Source organism: Convolutriloba macropyga, chromosome 2 (genome assembly GCF_964194025.1).
Source record: "Convolutriloba macropyga chromosome 2, txConMacr16.3, whole genome shotgun sequence".
In the NCBI taxonomy this organism is placed as follows: Eukaryota; Metazoa; Xenacoelomorpha; order Acoela; family Convolutidae; genus Convolutriloba; species Convolutriloba macropyga.
In genome coordinates this window covers 83,638,876-83,656,799 of record NC_134469.1, presented here as the reverse complement: position 1 = coordinate 83,656,799, position 17,924 = coordinate 83,638,876, and the positions used below count along the sequence as shown (strand labels likewise).

The 17,924-nt window shown below is 36.6% G+C and overlaps 1 protein-coding gene across 1 annotated transcript in view; it reads left to right on the top strand.

Annotated features, from left to right (window-relative positions):
• Window positions 1-17,669, top strand: part of LOC142335034 (uncharacterized) — an 80,530-nt gene extending 62,861 nt beyond the window's left edge. The window contains exons 6-7 of the mRNA XM_075383362.1: window positions 9,312-9,496; window positions 17,549-17,669. Coding sequence (XP_075239477.1) covers window positions 9,312-9,496; window positions 17,549-17,669 — 306 coding nt within the window. The remainder of the gene's footprint in view (window positions 1-9,311; window positions 9,497-17,548) is intronic.
• The last annotated feature ends 255 nt before the right edge of the window (window positions 17,670-17,924 follow it).

Sequence of the window (17,924 nt, the reverse complement as noted above, 5' to 3'; positions counted from 1 at the left end):
TAAAATTGACCTTCACAACTTCATAAAATGATATATAAACTATATATGGGAACAATCCCCATTATCAGGGGAATCTAACGCACCAATAAACAAGGTTTAAATCGCATTATAGGTGATGTGGCAGAGCTCTGCGTACTGGTACCCTGCTTCAGCAGGTCAAAAAAGGGGGTACCTGTCCTGGCCAATTTCTCAAAAACGGCTGATCGAAACGAAACGACACCTATATCAAAACAAAGCTTAGCTCAAGCTGGGTTTAACAAAAAAAAATTCGTCAAAATCGGTTCACTCTACAACGAGTTATTGCAAAGTTAAGGTACCGTACCAAATGGCCAAAAAAGCAGAATACTCCGGCTGCAGAGCCAAAATTGAACATCTAAACCTGTGAAAACGCTATACAAAGTATAAATATTCGAAAACTACATTAGACGGGCTGTTTATAATACTAATTTTGTCACCCGAAGTGACAAAATTCAAAGCTTCAAAGTGGTGCGATCATGGTGTCAACCGCTTCTGATGCTAAAATCGAGGTCAAGTTTACTGGACAATTTCTCTAAAACGGCGGAACAAAAACAAACCCCCTTAGTACAGTTTGTAGCACTGCTTGAGATACGCATCATATTAAAAAATGAGCCCAATCGGTACATTCTTCGAGGAGTTATAGCAATTATAAGGTACCGTACCGAATGACCAAAAAAGCGTGGTGACCTGACTTCAGAGCCAAATTTGACAATCTCAATTCCGTAAAATGCTATGCAAAATATATATGGGCATACTCCCCACTAACTGAGGATTCTAAAATACTAACATTTGTTTGGTAACTCCCGTGTTTTGTTGTAACGAAATTTGGGTCACGCAAGATAGCCCGAAAATTCGAACTATTTCAACTTTGAACATTAATAACTTTTTGATTAGGCCGATTTGGGAAACGAACCAAGTACTGCAAGCAAGAGGGGTTCAGTGCTAATAAAATGCGACTACTCCCGTTTAATTTGGTCCAGTACTTTAGCAGATATTAACAGACTACTGTTCTGTACCCCATTTTTTGGGCTAAAATCGAAGCCCATGATTTCCAGAACCGACGTAAAACAACGTGAAACAGCGTTCCCGGCGTATTTGTGGGTGTAATTTTGGTCCAATTCGACGTTCTGGGTCACGGCAAACCTTCATGGTGAGGTGGGAAAAAATTTCCCACCTCACCATGAATGTTATGATGTTTTGTGTGTTATGACATAAAACAACATCCACAGAAATTTGATGAAATCGTGAAAAAAGAAAAATTGTTTTATTAACCCCATTAATTGATTTCATTAGCTTCAACAACTTAAATGGTGTCTAGAAAACACAAAACACACGCTCAAAAATCTATTCATTTGCGGAAAACACCACTCAGCCATAAAATTTGAGAAAAAATTTGTTTTTCCGCATTCATTAGTGAATAACAGTTCTAGAGAACGTTTCCAGTGACTGTGACAAGCCATTCCCGAGAAGCACGTCTTAAGAGCAACAGATTATGCCAACACTCACTCGTTTTAGTCAAAAACTGAATGAGAAATTTGAAAAAGTACAAAACATTAAATTCCTTTCTCAATGTGATAGTTTCACAATTTCTTTCCTTCAACTTTTTGATTAGGGCGACTTGAGAAACTAATAACACTGCCAGCAAAAGGGGTTAAGACCAAAAAAACGCGAGCATTGCAGTCCGATTTGGTACAGCAGTTTTGGAGAAATCATTTGTGACATGAAGTGTACCCCGATTTTTGAGAGCCCGATTTCTCGCAAAATCGCGCAAAACATCTAATCGCGCCACGTAGATAATTCTGAACAAAATTCAGGTCTACTCCGTAGCTACTGATCACCCAAAACCTCTATTAGGAGGTGGCAAAAATTCCCAACTCGCCCTAAAGGCCAGGGTGTTTTGTGTGTTTTGATAAAAAAAAGAACTCAAACAAGAATTTCATGAATTCGCAAAAAATAAAAAACACTTTTATAGGAAAAGCTTAATTCCACTCAATGAGGAGCTTCCATCGACTAAACTCCTCCCCTATCGAGCAGTGGCTCGCATTGCGACTCGCCCGTTTTGTTGTATCAGAAAATTGATGTCCACGAATACGTCAAAATTCAGCAATCTTTTCAAGTTTGAACATGTTTAACTTTTTGCCCCGACAGATGTAGTGAAACAACTAACTAGAGCAGTCGAGAATAATTCAATATCAACAACTTAGGATTATGCTTGTTCTGTCTGGTAGATTAATTTAAGAAATTAATAAACATACGAACTGTACTCCTATTTTTGGGACAATAAGAGAAACAATTTTCTCACAAATTGAATACAGGTAGACCCGACTCCTTAAACGTAAACCTGGAGGCATTTACAGTCAACTATTTTATTTAGCTTTTGAACACCGAAACCCATTATCGTTATGTTGGAAAAAATTTTAGCTCGCCATGAAGGCTTTTTGGGTTTTTTTATTAAAAAAAAACAACAGGAGCAAGAGATTCCTGTAATGCCTACAATTGAAAAACTGAAGAAATTAGCGAATTGCACTCAATTTTAGTTTTAAATAGCGTCACGTGCACTCTGGGAGACCAAATAGCACGATATATTTGCAACAATCACATCCAAAATAGTTTAACTTTTAAGGTAATGCATTAAATCGGTGGGATTTACATTTTTTTGATAGTTTAGAAGAAAACACCATTTAATGAGCCCAATAAATAGAAGAACTCATTTGCTCATGTTTGTTCAGCTATTTCAAAAGAGAGGAGGACCCTGAATATTCCTTTTGGGTTCTCTTTAGTTGCATGGGAATCAGTAGAACTCTCAAAATAAATCCAATTTTTTTCGAGTGGACAGCCAACTTTCGCAAATTCATGTAAAACAGTTTTATAGAAGAAGCTTTATTCCACTAACTGCGGAGCTTCCTTCCATTAAACTCCACATCTATCGAGGAGTAGCTCGCATAGCGACTCGCCTGTTTTGTTGTATGAGAAAATAGATGTCCACGAATATGACAAAATTCAGTACTCTTTTCAAATTTGAACATCTTAACTTTTGCCCCGACAGATTTTGGGAAACACCTACCTAGAGCAGTCAAGAATAATTCAATATCAACAACTTAGGACTCTGTTTGTTCTGTCTGGTATATTAGTTTAAGAGAAATCAACAAACATAGGAAATGTACTCCTATTTTTGGGACAATAAGAGAAACAATTTTCTCACAAATTGAATACACTCAGACCCGACTCCTTAAACGTAAATCTGGAGGCATTTACAAGCAACTATCGTTATGTTGGAAAAAATCCCAGCTCGCCATGAAGGTTTTTTTTGGGATTTTTTATTAAAAAAACAACAGAAGCAACTCAAAAACTCATCGTTTGGTTGATTCTCGTGTGTTTTTTTTTACTAAAAGAGCGTTATACTTGTTACGACTGGAGTTGTTAACTCATTTACAATTAAAATTTTTTTCTTTTATGAAACTTGTATGATTACCGGGAAATCATACAAATCATATATGACCTTGTATGATTACCGGGAAAAATGAATCTCAAAAACTCATCGCTGGGTTAGTCTGGTGTATTTCTTACCGAATGAGCGTTATAGCTGTTACGATTAGAGTGGTTTAACACTATTTTTGTTTTTTGTATGAAATTTGTATGATTACCGGGAAATCATACAAATCATATATGACCTTGTATGATTACCGGGGATCATATATGACCTTGTATGAAATCAAGGAAAGTTGTATGATGGGCAACCCGGGAACTTTATTGTCAGTTTATACAAATTTATTATAGAAAGCTTTTCAATAAAGGAAAAATTATTCTGCTGTATTCTTGTTCCACAATTTTAAAAACAATCCAATGCCCCGGAAGATGTACTAAAGAACATAAGAGAGCTATACTTAATAAAAATGATCTTGAAACAAATAATCATATTATTTTGTTCCTCAAAGTTGAGAGCCAATTAAAACTTTTGCCTGAGAAAAAGTAAAATCTTACAATTTTTTGAGATATTGTTCATCAGTTTGTTTAACGACTATGGGGTTATCTCTGTTCGCTACTCAAGTGAGGTGACAAAAAAGACTAATGTCACAAGTTCTAAGGTCAGAAATCAGCATATAAAAGGAAAAAATTTTCGGCGAAGTGTCCATCTATTTTACTGCTTGTAACTAATTTGGTCGACTGGTTATTGTTTTGCGATAGCGAGAACTATTTTGGCAAAAAAATAAAGTTTCAAGCCATTAGAAGTAAAGAGTTGAAAGAAAATTCACTTTTGTTACCAGTTTATTTCACAGTTCACAGTCTCATGAAATTTTGCTTGAAACAAAGTTTTTCAGTTTTTTTTCTGTTTTGCTTGATTAAACTCTGACATAGTCGTCTGAATTTGAAAATAAAATGCCCCAAGTTTAAGTTTGTATATGGAGAGCCAAAAGATGAGTTCCATGTACTTTCGACGTTTTCAAACTTGGAAGTTGTGGTTTTTATAGTTAAACTCATGAAGTTGCAACGCTAGCGAACAGTCCAAAAACTTCAGAACAAGAAAATCAGTATGCCGATATATGCATGTTTTAAACTTGAATTTTGACCTTTGAAACGTTTGATAGCAGTGCGATTTCATGGAACCCAGGTTTAGATCCCAGATCCAAGCCACCTCTTATCAAACTATGCCCAGAAATTTGTATGGTCTAGTACGACTATAACAATTTCGTGACTCTGTAATTTGTGTCAGCCCACTATACACCACACGTCGATTCTATCAGAGATGGCCTGTGTCAAGGACATTAAACTGGGAACTAAGAGTCTTAAAGAGTTTTAGTTTCAGAGAGCAGCACTCATTAAATTGCATGCTTAACTAATGCACGAGAAATTGTTTGTTTGATGCGACTTTGTGCAAATTTTCAATCTCACGTTGTTTGGTTCCCAGCCGTGCTGTCTGCAAAGAGATAAAAGTTCGGAGTGCATCAAAAGTATTGTGGGTATGGGTGGAAGGGCGTTGGGGGGATATTACATGTAAAAAATCCTATATATTTCATTACCAGGCTGTATAATGAAAAGCTAGTGTAATCAACTAAAATCATCAAAGTAGAAAGAATTAAGAACTGTAATTTAAATAAGTAGGGCTGGCGTTCCCTCCAAATTTCTCTACGCATCTACAAATTAAGTCTTTTCGATCTATTCATGAAAGATTCAACATTGATTTCGTAGAAAATTGACTAGATGTAATCTATTACATCATTTTGATGAAAAATGTTTGTTCTTTCTCGATATCGCAGATCACAGTTGAGGAAATGTCAAACTAAGGAAAGGAGTCGAAATCACTGAAGTGTTTTGGATTTAGAATTGAATGGTTTTGTTTTTAAGTTAGAGCCAGGAGGAATTGAAATTTGTTCGATATAGAAGCAATTCTTAAAGTCGATTTTATTTTTTTTCTCAATGGTGAAAAAAGTTATTGTATATATGCATTCAGATATGAGGTGCTATCTACTTCAGATCGCAATGAATTTATAGTTGAAAAGAATGCAGTTTTTTTGAGGTTTCAGACCAAAAACAAAATTCTGAACAAATCATTTTGGAGGAGAACGCGCGCGCGTTCGATTCTAATTGGTCTGATCAGAGCTTGTTTGCGAGTGTAAACGCAATCAGGGAAAGTTAAATATTTTTTTAATAGTTTAACTTATGGGCGTCTAATTGACTTAGGACCTTAACATTATGACTTCTGTTACGTATGGTTGTTAAAACTACTCAACTGAAACGAAATCAAAATGCCTTTTCATTGCAAATAAGGCGTCAGTCCTGACTCAAACTATCTATCTTTATTAGACTGTAAACTATCATATTAGACTTTGGTCCGAAAGAATATTAGAGCTAATAGAAAAATTTAAGCAAAATTATTGGTACAAACGGATATTTACTTAGGGAAAATATTAAAATTTTCCCCTGCAATTTGTAGTCAAAATTATGATAGAAGAAATCGTGAAGATTGAAGGGATGTGATAAGATTTGACTTTTTGTCTTCTTTGAATACAATTTCCTCCTGCATTGTTTTTGACGATTTTCCGGGCGGAAAACATTTCTGATCAGACGATTCCTGTCCGATATGACCTCTGATGAGACTCAACCACTATCAAAGGTTTTTTAATGCCCGATCTGTGCTCGAAAGCAGATTTGATGATACTCAGATGAGCTCACAAGGAATCTGAATAGACTGATCTTCTCTTTTTGATTAGACGTAAATAAGTTCAAAATCACCTCCAATCAGAATCAAGTCAATTGAGCTCAAAACTGACTCTGATCAGACTCAATCGATGTGCTTGAAATCGTTATTGATTAATGTCAAAACTTCTCCTTGGCGAATGTTAACAGGGTACCCAACTTCTTTTCAACGTGTCTTCTCAACGAGACAAAAAAAACAGCGTGATTGTTTGAATTTTTGAAATTTAAGATGTGGTAGTAGCAAATGAGTATCAAAACTGAATCTCGTTTTCATTAACTGTCTTTGCTTGACATTAACTGTGTTTATTTTAGAAGATACTGCTGGAGCGCTGCTCTTCAAATACAGGTCCAGCGTAAGTTTTTAGGAATGAAACAAAAGTCTGTAAAAGTGGAGAAAAATTTTACTCCAAATGTTGAAAATGCTTGAAAAAGAGGTTAATTTTTTCAAACAAATAATAGAATCGCCAAAGGCCAAATTTTTATTGCACTCTGCAATACTTAAGTAAACTGCCTGTCATATCTACCTGGCCAAATGAAGAACAACTAAATTTTAATCATTTATTTGTAAATAAGTTAGCGAAATTCTGCAGAAGAGCAGAAAAGAAAAAGCTTCAGCGCGAGATGAAACAAAAAAAAATGTTGTTTAAAGAAAACATAGCACAAAAAGTATCGAAAAGAATTGAAAAACCTTTGAAAAACAATTGTATTCTAACACCAGACAAGAAAATAGTAAAACATGAAAATTTATGTGAAATAACAGCAGAGATTAGCCATAATCAATTTAATAATAATAACACATAATATAATAACACATTGATTCATTTTTTGATAACATAATAGTAAGCAAACCAAAATATAATCATACACTTTTTGACATTTGCAAATGAATTCGAAAAACAGTAAAAAAAAATTTTTCTCAAATTTCCTCATGCTTCTAACAAAAAACTGGTCTGTGCCAACAAAAATATTGACAATTGAATATACAAATGAGAGAAAGCAACAGTTTTGTATATAATTTGTGCAAATCGCAACATTGATGAAAAACAAAACAAAACAAAACCAGAGGGACAAAAATTGAGACTTTGGCCTAAGTATCTGAGAGCATCAAAATAACTATTAAAAGCGTGAAATGTTCTCATGAAAAACCAAAAACCTCTGAAACGCAATCAGATTCACTAACTTCATCACAATTTGGTCGACAGTCAAAGTTGAGCGCGTGCAGGTTTTCAGGTTTCAAGTGCACTCCACCTAAAAGATCGTGTACATATGTGTGATGACGTGGCTGCCAAACAAATTAACAAAGTACTAGGTGCAAGTGAATAAGTTTTCCGGCCACACAAATGCATACTCTCTCTCTCCTTCACGAACAACATAACACACTCACACAACATAACACACTCACACAACATAACCCCCAACACACACAGACAATATAACACATTCACACACACAACTCGCACAGAAACCACACTCAGACACATACATGAACACACGCAGACACATACACAAAACCCACACACACACAGACACATACCCACACACGCACGCAACATAACCCACTAATACAACATATCACTCACACACAAACAGACAAACTAACAAACACAAAAAGCACACACACAACACATCGCACTCACGCATACGAAATAACAAACTCACACACAACATAACACACTCACACATAAAAGAAACCCAGAGACACGTACACACAAGATTTTCAGCGCATTTCATGAATAGTTTTTTGAAATTTTCTCAACCCGGGTACGCACCCGCACACGCACACACACGCACACATACACAAACACAAAACACATGCACAAAACACACACACACAGACACATGAACACACACGCACGCAACATAACCCACTTATACAACATATCACTCACACACAGCCAAACTAACAAACACAAAAAGCACACACACAACACACCGCACTCACGCATACGAAATAACAAACTCACACACAACATAACACACTCACACAGCGCAACGCACTCGCACAACATACACCCCCACACGCACACATATATACACACCAGCACACAACATAACACACTCACACAATATACAAACAAAAATCACACGCACACACATACAAAACGATATGTCAGCGCCGTTTCAGCACATTAATTTGTAAGAAATGCACTGATTGAGCTAATATTATGTAAGAAATGAGTTTAGTGCTCTGAAATGCGCTGATTTTTTGAATTTTTTGAGCGCAAAAACCTGCATAATTTTACGCTGAATTGCGTTGAAACTTTGTACGAAACGAATTCAAAATTCAGCGCATTTTAAAATTTACTTAGTGGATTTAAACTCTTTTTGACACCGATTTCCTGAATTTCGAACCATTTAAATTGCTCCTATATTAACTATTGTCTTTTTCTTAAAAAAATGCACTGAAAAGCGATGAAAATATGTAAAAAATGCGCTGAATATTTAGTGCACTTCTTAATAATTTCAGCGCATTTCTTCCAAAACTATTTTTAACATGAAATCAAATTGACGATTTTTAGAAAACAATAGAGCAGTGGGTTGAGTGATGGCTATGGCGCCGGCGAGCAGGGTTCGAGTCTCAGTCAGCGCTATTTTTTGTAAAATTTAGTGGTTTTCAGCTGGTTTTTGCAAAGTTTCAGCGAATTCCAGCACATTTCAGCGCAATTTTATGCAAGGATTTTGCGATGAAAAATTCGAGATTTTCAGCGCATTACATGCATAGCTTTTTGAAATTTTCTCAACCCGGGTACGCACCCGCACACACACACACACACACACACACACACACACACACACACACACACACACACACACACACACACACACACACACACACACACACGCTCACATACACAAACACAAAACACATACACAAGCACACACACACATGTACCCCACAACAATTGTTTTTTAACACACACGCGCGCACGGACTTACTCAAAAAGGCGCCCTTCGATAGCGTCCCTCCATCAAAATTAGGATTGGAACAAACTAAAGCATTTTATCATTTGGTATTTCTTTCCAGATTCAACAAGCGCGCATTTCATTTCTGCTGCTAAATAGAGCTTTGAACATGTACTGTCTTTTGTTCTTTTTAGATGGGCAGCTTACGATATAGAATCTGGTCACCATCGAAGCTGATTGATGAGCATTCAAAGACTTGTATGGTAACTGCCCTTGTTGAGTTTCCTACTCTCCACCACAAGACATTAGCGGATCACAAGTGTCTCATTACCGTTCTGGATCTTTTCGTCCCCCCCGTACCTTGTATACCCCCCCCAAAGTTACAAAGCACGTGTCATTACGTAGTTAATCATTGTGTATTAATATGCCCGTGCGGCTGGTGGTGCAAATAATATGCACCCACTACTTTTGGGGGAATGGCTAAACGGAAAAGATCTATCATTTTATAGTCGACAATAAACATTTACTAGTTGGATAGTTGATCAATAACTGAAGATAAACTTCTAATGTTACCTTACCGAGCAGTATATTTTTATCCGCAGCCGTTTATACTGGTGTCGAAATGTAAAATGTAGGAAAAGTAGCTATTAAAAAATAAATATTACCGTGAATGTGCTGAGAGACAAAAAAGCTAGGATATATTGGATCTTTTCCTTCGAACTGTTTAGGTCAATATGCTGAAATAAAGTCAATAGCAGAGAAAGTACTCAGAGTAGTCTTTTGTTCAAGCATCATTTTGAGCAAGAGAGCGAGAAAAATAGTTGTGAAAACCTTTTGCACTTTTTTACTTCTTTTCTGATCACAACCCACTTTTTCAAAGTATTTTTTAAAAATTTTACATCCACGCTTTCGAACAAAAATATGTGTCTCAATTATTTTACTAGTATCAGTAGGTTTATACAGATTTTAAACTATCTAATGCAAATAACAGAAGTAGATTGAACTTTTCGTTTTGAGTGTGCTTGCTAAAGAAAATGGAGAAACTTTAATTGAAATTGACCCACTTCCATCTGTTCCTGTTTATTCTCGTGCCTATTTTTTATATTGAGCCCTTCTCAGTTGTGTTAGTTATTACTTCTATAGCAATTATACAGTTATTGTTACAGGGAAATGATATGAAAAGTTATACAGTGCAGCAATGACTGCTTACATTTCTTTTTTTTAAGTGGTTTCATTTTTAAATTGTTGTTTACTTTGACTTTGAAAGCCTTTATATCATTTTTCAGTTGTGTGACATGAAGTGGGACAAGAAAACGAGTGTTTTTGCGTGTGAATTTCATCCGCTCTCTTTTTAAATCTGAATGACTCAAAGGTGCATAAAAATAATTTGATTCTTAACCGTAATATTTTGTTTAGCCGCGGCAATTTGACTTCGATGTTTGTTTTTTTCCAAGGTTTTCGATATATGGGGGACTAATTACTTTTGACAACAAAACTGTAGTTTTTTTCCATGTCTAGACTTTGTAAACATAGTGAGAATTTTTTATATTAACAAGCATATCCGTTAGGTTAAATAATTACTCATAAACAGAATCAATATATGTGGTTTGTAAGATATCAAAATAATGATTGAACTGAGGCATCATTTTGAAATAATTTAGAAACACGCTATTGCAACATGTGCTTGTTTAAAATTCTGCTTAGTGTTCAAGTATCACAGATTTTGCTATTTTTTTTACCTTTTTCTACAACAATGCAACTGAGAAAATATAAATAACTCAATTTTAAAATAACTAATTACAGGATCTGAAAGACTCTACCAACAGACTGAATACTGTGATATGTTTTGATTTACCGTAGTGATTTAAAAAATTATTTTAGAAAAAATTGATGTGATTAAATGGCATGTTGATCAGGAAGTCGTGTGCTTCGAAAAATTGATACCTTGTGTGAACAAAATTATGGATCAGTCAAAACTGCAAAAATCATGTGATCATTTAATCATAGGAAACAGATCAAATTTTACAACAATTTACTTTTGCAGGATAATTGGTTTGTTAGCAAGATTTTATCGACGACTCTCAAAGTTTGGTACAAAAATTTAGTTTATGAAAATAATAGTGCGCTAAATTTTCAGTTCTTGAAAAATGATGACAAGATCTGGTATTTATAATTGTTTTCTCGACAATTGCAAAAGTCCACAAGTTCAAATAAAAATGTTCTATCCTATATCACATTTTTTTTTTTGAATCTGAATGACACAAAGGTGCCTAAAAATAATTTGATTCTTAACCGTAATATTTTGTTTAGGCGCGGCAATTTGACTTCGATGTTTGTTTTTTTCGAAGGTTTTCGATATATGGGTTACTAATTACTTTTGAAAACAAAACTGTAGTTTTTTTCTATGTCTACACTTTGTGAACATAGTGAGAATTTTTTATATTAACAAGCATATCCGTTAGGTTAAATAATTACTCATAAACAGAATCACTATATGTGGTTTGTAAGATATCAAAATAATGATCGAAATGAGGCATCATTTTGAAATAATTTAGAAACACGCTATTGCAACATGTGCTTGTTTAAAATTCTGCTTAGTGTTCAAGTATCTCAGATTTTGCACTTTTTTACCTTTTTCTACAACAATGCAACTGAGAAAATATAAATACCTCAATTTTAAAATAACTAATTACAGGATCTGAAAGATTCTACCAAAAGACTGAATACTGTGATATGTTTTGATTTACCGTAGTGTTTTAAAAAATTAATTTTGGAAAAAATTCATGTGATTAAATGGCATGTTGATCAGGAAGTCGTGTGCTTCGAAAAACTGATACCTTGTGTGAACAAAATTATGGATCAGTCAAAATTGCAAAAATCCTGTGATCATTTAATCATAGGAAACAGATCAAATTTTACAACGAATTATTTTTGCAGGATAATTGGTTTGTTAGCAAGATTTCATCGACGACTCTCAAAGTTTGGTACAAAAAGTTAGTTTATCAAAATATTAGTGCGCTAAATTTTACAACAGTTCTTGAAATATGATGACAAGATCTGGCATAAATAATTGTTTTCTCGACAATTGCAAAAATCCACAAGTTCATAAAAAATTGTTTTAACCTATATCTCATCTTTTTAAATCTGAATGACACAAAGGTGCCTAAAAATAATTTGATTCTTAACCGTAATATTTTGTTTAGGCGCGGCAATTTGACTTCGATGTTTGTTTTTTTTCCAAGGTTTTCGATATATGGGTTACTAATTACTTTTGCAAACAAAACTGTAGTTCTTTTCTATTTCTAGACTTTGTGAACTTAGTGAGAAATTTCTATATTAACAAGCATATCCGTTAGGTTAAATAATTACTCATAAACAGAATCACTATATGTGATTTGTAAGAAATCAAAATAATGATCGAACTGAGGCATCATTTTGAAATAATTTAGAAACACGCTATTGCAATATGTGTTTGTTTAAAATTCTGCTTAGTGTTCAAGTATCACAGATTTTGCACTTTTTTTACCTTTTTCTACAACAATGCAACTGAGAAAATATAAATACCTCAAATTTATAATAAATAATTACAGGATCTGAAAGATTCTACCAACAGCCTGAATACTGTGATATGTTTTGATTTACCGTAGTAGTGATGTGGTGGCGAAGGTGGTGGTTGGGATTCGGCGGGATTTATAATTGCAAAGAACTCTTAACTCCTGATCGAGATCAAAATGGTTTTAAAAATTTATTTTCAGAAAAAATTGATGTGATTAAATGGCATGTTGATCAGGAAGTCGTGTGCTTCGAAAAAATGATACCTTGTGTGAACAAAATTTTGGACCAGATAGGAAACAGATCAAATTTTACGACGAATTACTTTTGCAGGATACTTGGTTTGTTAGCAAGATTCTATCGACGACTCTCAAAGTTTGATACAGAACGTTTGTTCACAACAACTAAATTTTACAACAGTTCTTGAAATTTGATGACACGATCTGGCATAAATAATTGTTTTTTTCGACAATTGTAAAAATCTCACAAGTTCGTATAAAATTGTTCTATCTTATATCACATCTTGCAAAAAGTTTGCATGATCAGGAAGTCGTGTGCTAGCCGTCGGATCAGTCAAAATTGCAAGATTCTTGCAAGATCAGGCAAGATAGCCGTCGGATAAGCAAGAATCTTGCAAGATAAGCGTCGATCTTGTATTATTCTGAATACTGAATACTGTGATATGTTTTGATTTACCGTAGTGTTTTAAAAAATTAATTTTGGAAAAAATTCATGTGATTAAATGGCATGTTGATCAGGAAGTCGTGTGCTTCGAAAAACTGATACCTTGTGTGAACAAAATTATGGATCAGTCAAAATTGCAAGATTCTTGCAAGATCAGGCAAGATAGCCGTCGGATAAGCAAGAATCTTGCAAGATAAGCGTCGATCTTGTATTATTCTTACAAAATTGGCGTCGAACTCTTGCAATATTCTCGCAAGATAAGCGTCGAAGTTTTGCAAGAATCTTGCAAGATGGGCGTCTGATTTTTACAAGGGTCGTTTAAGATAAGAGACGAAATCTTGCAAGGCCCGTGCAAAATGGGCGTCCGTAAATCTAGTCTTATCTTGAGCTTGGCCCACCAAAGAAAAAAAAGACCCGAAAGAGCTAAGACTAATGCGCGAAGGGGTCAAAAACAAGGGCGGGGGGTTATCGCGCTGCGCGAAGGGGTCACATTGGTTATCGCTCTGAGAAAAGAAACAGACTAACAAATAAGGGGCGCAGAGAGGGGCGGGGTCATAGCACTGAAAGAAAGAAACATATAAATGAAAATCTAAATTCACGAGATAGGGGGCACAGAGAGGGGTGGGGGTTCCCGCATACAAAAAACGACCGAGCACAGAATGAGCAAAACAGAAACGCACTCGCTGAAAAGCGGGCGAACGAAAAACGACAGAGCGCAGAGCGAGCGAAAGTGAAACGAACAAGCGGGAAATTGAGCGAACGAAAAACGAGCGAGCCCAAAGCCAGGGAAACAGAAAAGACCGAATGGGAAAGCAAGCGAACAAAAATCGAGCGAGCGTGAAGCGAGCGAAACAGAAAAAAAACACGAGCGCCCACGAGCGTGGAAGCGAGTAAATGAAAAACACTTTATCGACGGTGAAATTGATATGAAATTGATAGCCGATTAGGCCAAATAGAAAAATAATTTTAAGGCAAAAAATTTCTGGACCTTTTTTTTCTTTTAAGTGTGTGTCAGCTTCAGTAGGAGTAGCGTTCTGCTATAGAATGAGGTTACACTGGATTGGAAGGTTGAGAAATTTAACCGTTTCTGTTTTTCGCCACGTACGTGTTTACTCATTGAAAATTGTTATTATAACGCAGCACAAAACGTATGATTGACTATTTTGCGTAGACTATCACCAATTCTAAGTGAATGGACTCACAGAAAAGTCTCATTTATAGAACTAAAATTCGATTGAAACATTATATATCATGAGCAGGAACGCTCTGGATGCTTTTCATGACTTTTTTAGTGCTTACCTTGTGATTCACACTGCTTTGTACATAATGAACCAATGAAACGTTCATTAAACATTTTTCCGGAAATTAGTTTTTTAAAATTTTATTGAGGGCAGAAGTGATATGAACGTTTATGTTTTGAACAGAGAGCTTCGACGGTCTGAACTGATAAGAGAGAACGATCTTTGAGTTAATAAGACTTTAAAATTTTAATTTTTCTTGAACATTTTTTGACTTCTATCTTGCAAGATCTTGCAAGGTTCTTGCAAGATAGGCGTCGGAGTTCGACTAGAGCGTTGTGTGGACGTCTTCAGTCTCGACATACTTGATTCGTAATGAGATCTTAACCTGGGATGTATTATTTCGCGATAAATTTTTGCATAACTTTTCTTGCAAGTATCTTGTGAGATCTTGCAAAATAGCATTTATATGGGGATATAAAAATCATAACTGTGGATCAATCAACGTTTATTAAGTTTATTTCACGGGGTTTTCAATGGCAACCGCAATCTCTTTCTTCGGAAATAAGTTTATATCCGTAACGGCAAATGTTTTTAATGTTCTAGCCATTGCCGGCGTGGGGAATGTCCGGGTTGGCCCCCGTTGGTCCACCATACCGTATACGGTATCGAAGACGCCGGGTTGAAAGGTTTCAGTTTTGGTTAATGCTCTTGTATTGGTAGCCAGTGCTATCTGGACTTTAACAGAAGCAGAGCCAGTGTTCTCTATTACGGTATCTTCTGGGTCATGTCCCGCTATGAGATCCGCGCAATTCTTTCCATGGTAGGAAAACACACATTCTAAAAACATCAAAGCAATATCTTCCTTAAACTAAGTCTACCGAAAATTGTGTAACCAAGTCCATAAACCGAAATTTATGTACATCAATCTTTTAAACATGCGAATGAACAAAAGGAGCAAAGAAATTGATCAAAATGAAGGAGACAGCTGAAAAAAATCAGGGTCGACGTGTGCCCGGGTTGAATTTTTCTGCCCAAATTGATATAGAAGTGCAGCTGCAATGGGAGGATTTTCTAGGAAAATGCAGCTCAAAAGTCTTGCGTCTTTTTGGGCTGCATTGGGCTTCCAAAGGGGGGTAAAATGGTGTAAGAGTGAGGGGGTAAAAGACAAATTAACCCCCCACTCTCACATCTTTTTTGGTCTGCCAAGGGGCATAAAACGATGTAAGAGTTTGGGGTTAAATTGTCTTTTACCCCCTCTCTCTTACACCATTTTAACTCCCTTGGCAGACCAAAAAAGCTGTAAGATTGGGGGGTTAATTTGTCTTTTACCCCCTCACTCTTATACCATTTTACTCCACTTGGAAGCCCAATGCAGCCCAAAAAGATGTAAGAGTTTTGAGCTGCATTTTCCTAAAAAATCCTCCCATTGCAGCCCCACTCTTACATCATTAACCCCCCCCCCCCCCCCCCGGCAGCCCAACTCTTACATCATTTTACCCCCTGGCAGCCCAACTCTTACATCAATTTACCCCCTCAATCTTACATTTTTTAGCCTCCATACCAGAAGACTGCCAGTCTTGAAATCCACAACCTCTGTACCCTCAGCTGCGTCGCCTTATTCTCCAGACCATCAAAGCCTGTCCAACTCTTGACGGTCTATATATATATGAATAATATTTGTTAGAATTGCCCCATCTCAACAAATTACCCCCTCAATCTTTCATCGTTTTACCCCTCAGAACAATTTACCCCCTCACTCTTACACCGTTTTATTCCCCTTGGCAACCCAACTATTACATCATTTTGCCCTCTCTGGACAAATTACCACCTCAATCTTACAACATTTTACCCCCCTTGGCAGTCCAACTACTACATCATTAAACCCCCTCTGAACAAATTACCCCCTCTCTTTTTCACCATCTTACCCCATTTGGCAGCCCAACTCTTACGTCAGTAAACCCCCTCTGAACAAATTACCCCCTCACTCTTACACCATTTTATCCCCCCCCCCCTGGCAGCCCATCTCTTACATCATTATACTCCCTCTGAACAATTTACCCCCTCACTCTTACAACATTTTACCCCCCTTGGCAGCCCAACTCTTACATCATTTTGCCCCCTCTGGACAAATTACCCCCTCAATCTTACATCTTTTTACCCCCCTTGGCAGCCCAACTCTTATATCATTAAACCCCCTCTGAACAAATTACCCCCTCTCTTTTTCACTATTTTACACCCTTTGGCAACCCAACTCTTACATCATTAAACCCCCTCTGAACAAATTACCCCCTCACTCTTACACCATTTTACATCCCTTGGCAGTCCAACTCCTACATCAATTTACCCCCTCTCAACAAATTACCCCCTCACTCTTACACCATTTTACCCCACTTGGCAGCTCAAATCTTAGCTCATGATACCCCCTCTGGACAAATTAACCCCTCACTCTTACACCATTTTACCCCCCTTGGCAGCCCAACTCTTACATCATTTTACCCCCTCTGAATTTCAATCAGGGGGAGAGGGGTAATTCCTGAAAAGTCCTCCCATTGCAGCCCTTTGCAGCCCACTCTTAGTTGGCATTTTCAGTCATGGGTGGGGTAGTTCCTGAAAAGTCCTCCCATTGCAGCCCATTGCAGCCCACTCTTACATGGCAATTTCAGTCAGGGGGGTAATTCCTGAAAAGTCCTCACATTGCAGCCCAACTCTTACATCATTTTACCCCCTCTAAACAAATTACCCCCACACTATTACATCAATTTACCCCACATAGACAAATTACCCCCACTCTTAGATCAAAATGGGAGGATTTTAGGGAGGACATTCGACCCGGGTGGGGACTGTCGGCGTGGGGACTGTCCTGGTTGGCCCCCGTTGGTCCCCCATACCGTATACGGTATCGGAGACGCCAGGTTGAAAGGTTTCAGTTTTGGTTAATGCTCTTGTATTGGTAGCCAGTGCTATCTGGACTTTAACAGAAGCAGAGCCAGTGTTCTCTATTACGGTATCTTCTGGGTCATGTCCCGCTATGAGATCCGCGCAATCCTCTCCATGGTAGGAAATCACACATTCTAAAAACTTCAAAGCAATATCTTCCTTAAACTAAGTCTACCGAAAATTGTGTAACCAAGTCCATTAACCGAAATTTATGTATATCAATCTTTTAAACATTTGAATGAACAAAAGGAGCAAAGAAATTGATCAAAATGAAAGAGACAGCTGAAAAAATGGGGGGGGGGTAAAGTGATGTAAGAGTGAGAGGATAATTTGTCTTGCAAAATGATTTAAGAGTGGGGCTACAATGGGAGGGATTTACCCCCATGACCAAAA